Raw genomic sequence first — 1360 nt, 5'->3', positions numbered from 1 at the left:
AAGCAAAACTCTACTACCTCTCCTCCCATCACTCGGTAAATTACCGATAGCAGTTCTCAGGCAATTTTCACAAGAAGATACAGATACATCAGGTATACACTGTGCAAACGTATAAACTCTCTGAAATGCCGTATAATTTGCTTCTTTAGTCGCAAATATTTTCAACGAACGATTACTTCCATTTCCATTTACATTTGCAGCCACATTTGCTAACAATTCATCCATCACATTACCAAGAACTGACGTGAACCTTTGCGGTTCACTAACACTTTGTGTATTCACAAAAGTATATCTAGTCGGAGTACCAAACAACGATTCATTTGAGTAGCGTATCAGGCATTCGTCAACCCAAAGGGCAGCAACTTTTCCATTCGGACAATAACTTTCCGAGGTAACATCTTTAGCAGCTGTTGACACGCAATTTTGACAAACGTTAGTGGAAACATCTCCCCTACATAAAAACAATCCATAAACTAACTCAGACCCAGCGTGATCACCAACCGTGGTGTTGTAAAATCCGTTAGGCCTCGAAGAATTCGAGGACAGAGATGATAAAAGGGCATTTAGATTAGAACTATAAGTGCTGTTGGGACTGTAAGAAGTTGTGTTTGGACATAGAAGTGCAGGTGGAGATGAATTATCTTGGCAATTATTCAAACTGAAAAAGGTGATTATTAGTATACAACATAACAAAATATTGAAGTAGTTCAACATCTTGGTATGTTCAAATCTTTGTTTAGTTCTTTAACTAGTAGATAATAAACATCCTATGGTAAGATATAGTACTAAGAAGACTTGACTTTTATAAGTCTTCATGTTTTGGTGTATAGCGTGTTTGGCCAAACTTTTAAAATCGAGCAAGTGATGAATAAACATGTATTCAAATTTGGTCGAAGCGGGAAAGTAAGCGTTGTAACTTTGAGAGTGCACGGTCTAGACACTTCAACTTTATTTCAACTCACAACTAAACACTCCAACTCGATCAAACTGTGTTTCATAGACACTCGACGCTGATGTTGTACGTAAATATTAGAGGTGTCAAGATGAACATTTTGTAAGATGGGGTATTCAGCTGACACAGTGAAGACGAGTTGGGGTGTTATCAAAGTTAAAGTGTTTAGTTTTCAATTGAGATCAAATTTTAAACTGTTTATCTTTGTATTATGCCTTTTGAAAAGTGCATTTTTTGTAGGAAATGTTTCTCAAAAATTATTTTTAAAGAGCAGTTGTTTTTGTTAAACTAATTAATTTGAAAAATACTTACAATATCATAGTCTTTTGTCAAGGTTCCAAAAGTGCTTCATGAAATAACACTTTATTTTTTTATTTTTCACAAAAACTTAGGTCAAACATCTGATCA

The 1360-nt window shown here is 35.1% G+C and overlaps 1 protein-coding gene across 1 annotated transcript; it reads right to left on the bottom strand.

The window, feature by feature from the left end:
- Positions 1–797, bottom strand: LOC124885398 (cysteine-rich receptor-like protein kinase 10; the record flags this gene model as incomplete). Its single annotated transcript, XM_047404069.1, is given in 1 exon segment — positions 1–797. A coding segment is annotated over 1 exon segment (714 nt), but the record flags the coding sequence as incomplete, so codon positions are not given.
- Between the last annotated feature and the right edge of the window lie 563 nt (positions 798–1360).

This window comes from Capsicum annuum, unplaced genomic scaffold (assembly GCF_002878395.1).
Source record: "Capsicum annuum cultivar UCD-10X-F1 unplaced genomic scaffold, UCD10Xv1.1 ctg51641, whole genome shotgun sequence".
Taxonomy (NCBI): Eukaryota; Viridiplantae; Streptophyta; class Magnoliopsida; order Solanales; family Solanaceae; genus Capsicum; species Capsicum annuum.
This window is presented reverse-complemented; position numbering and strand designations above follow the sequence as displayed.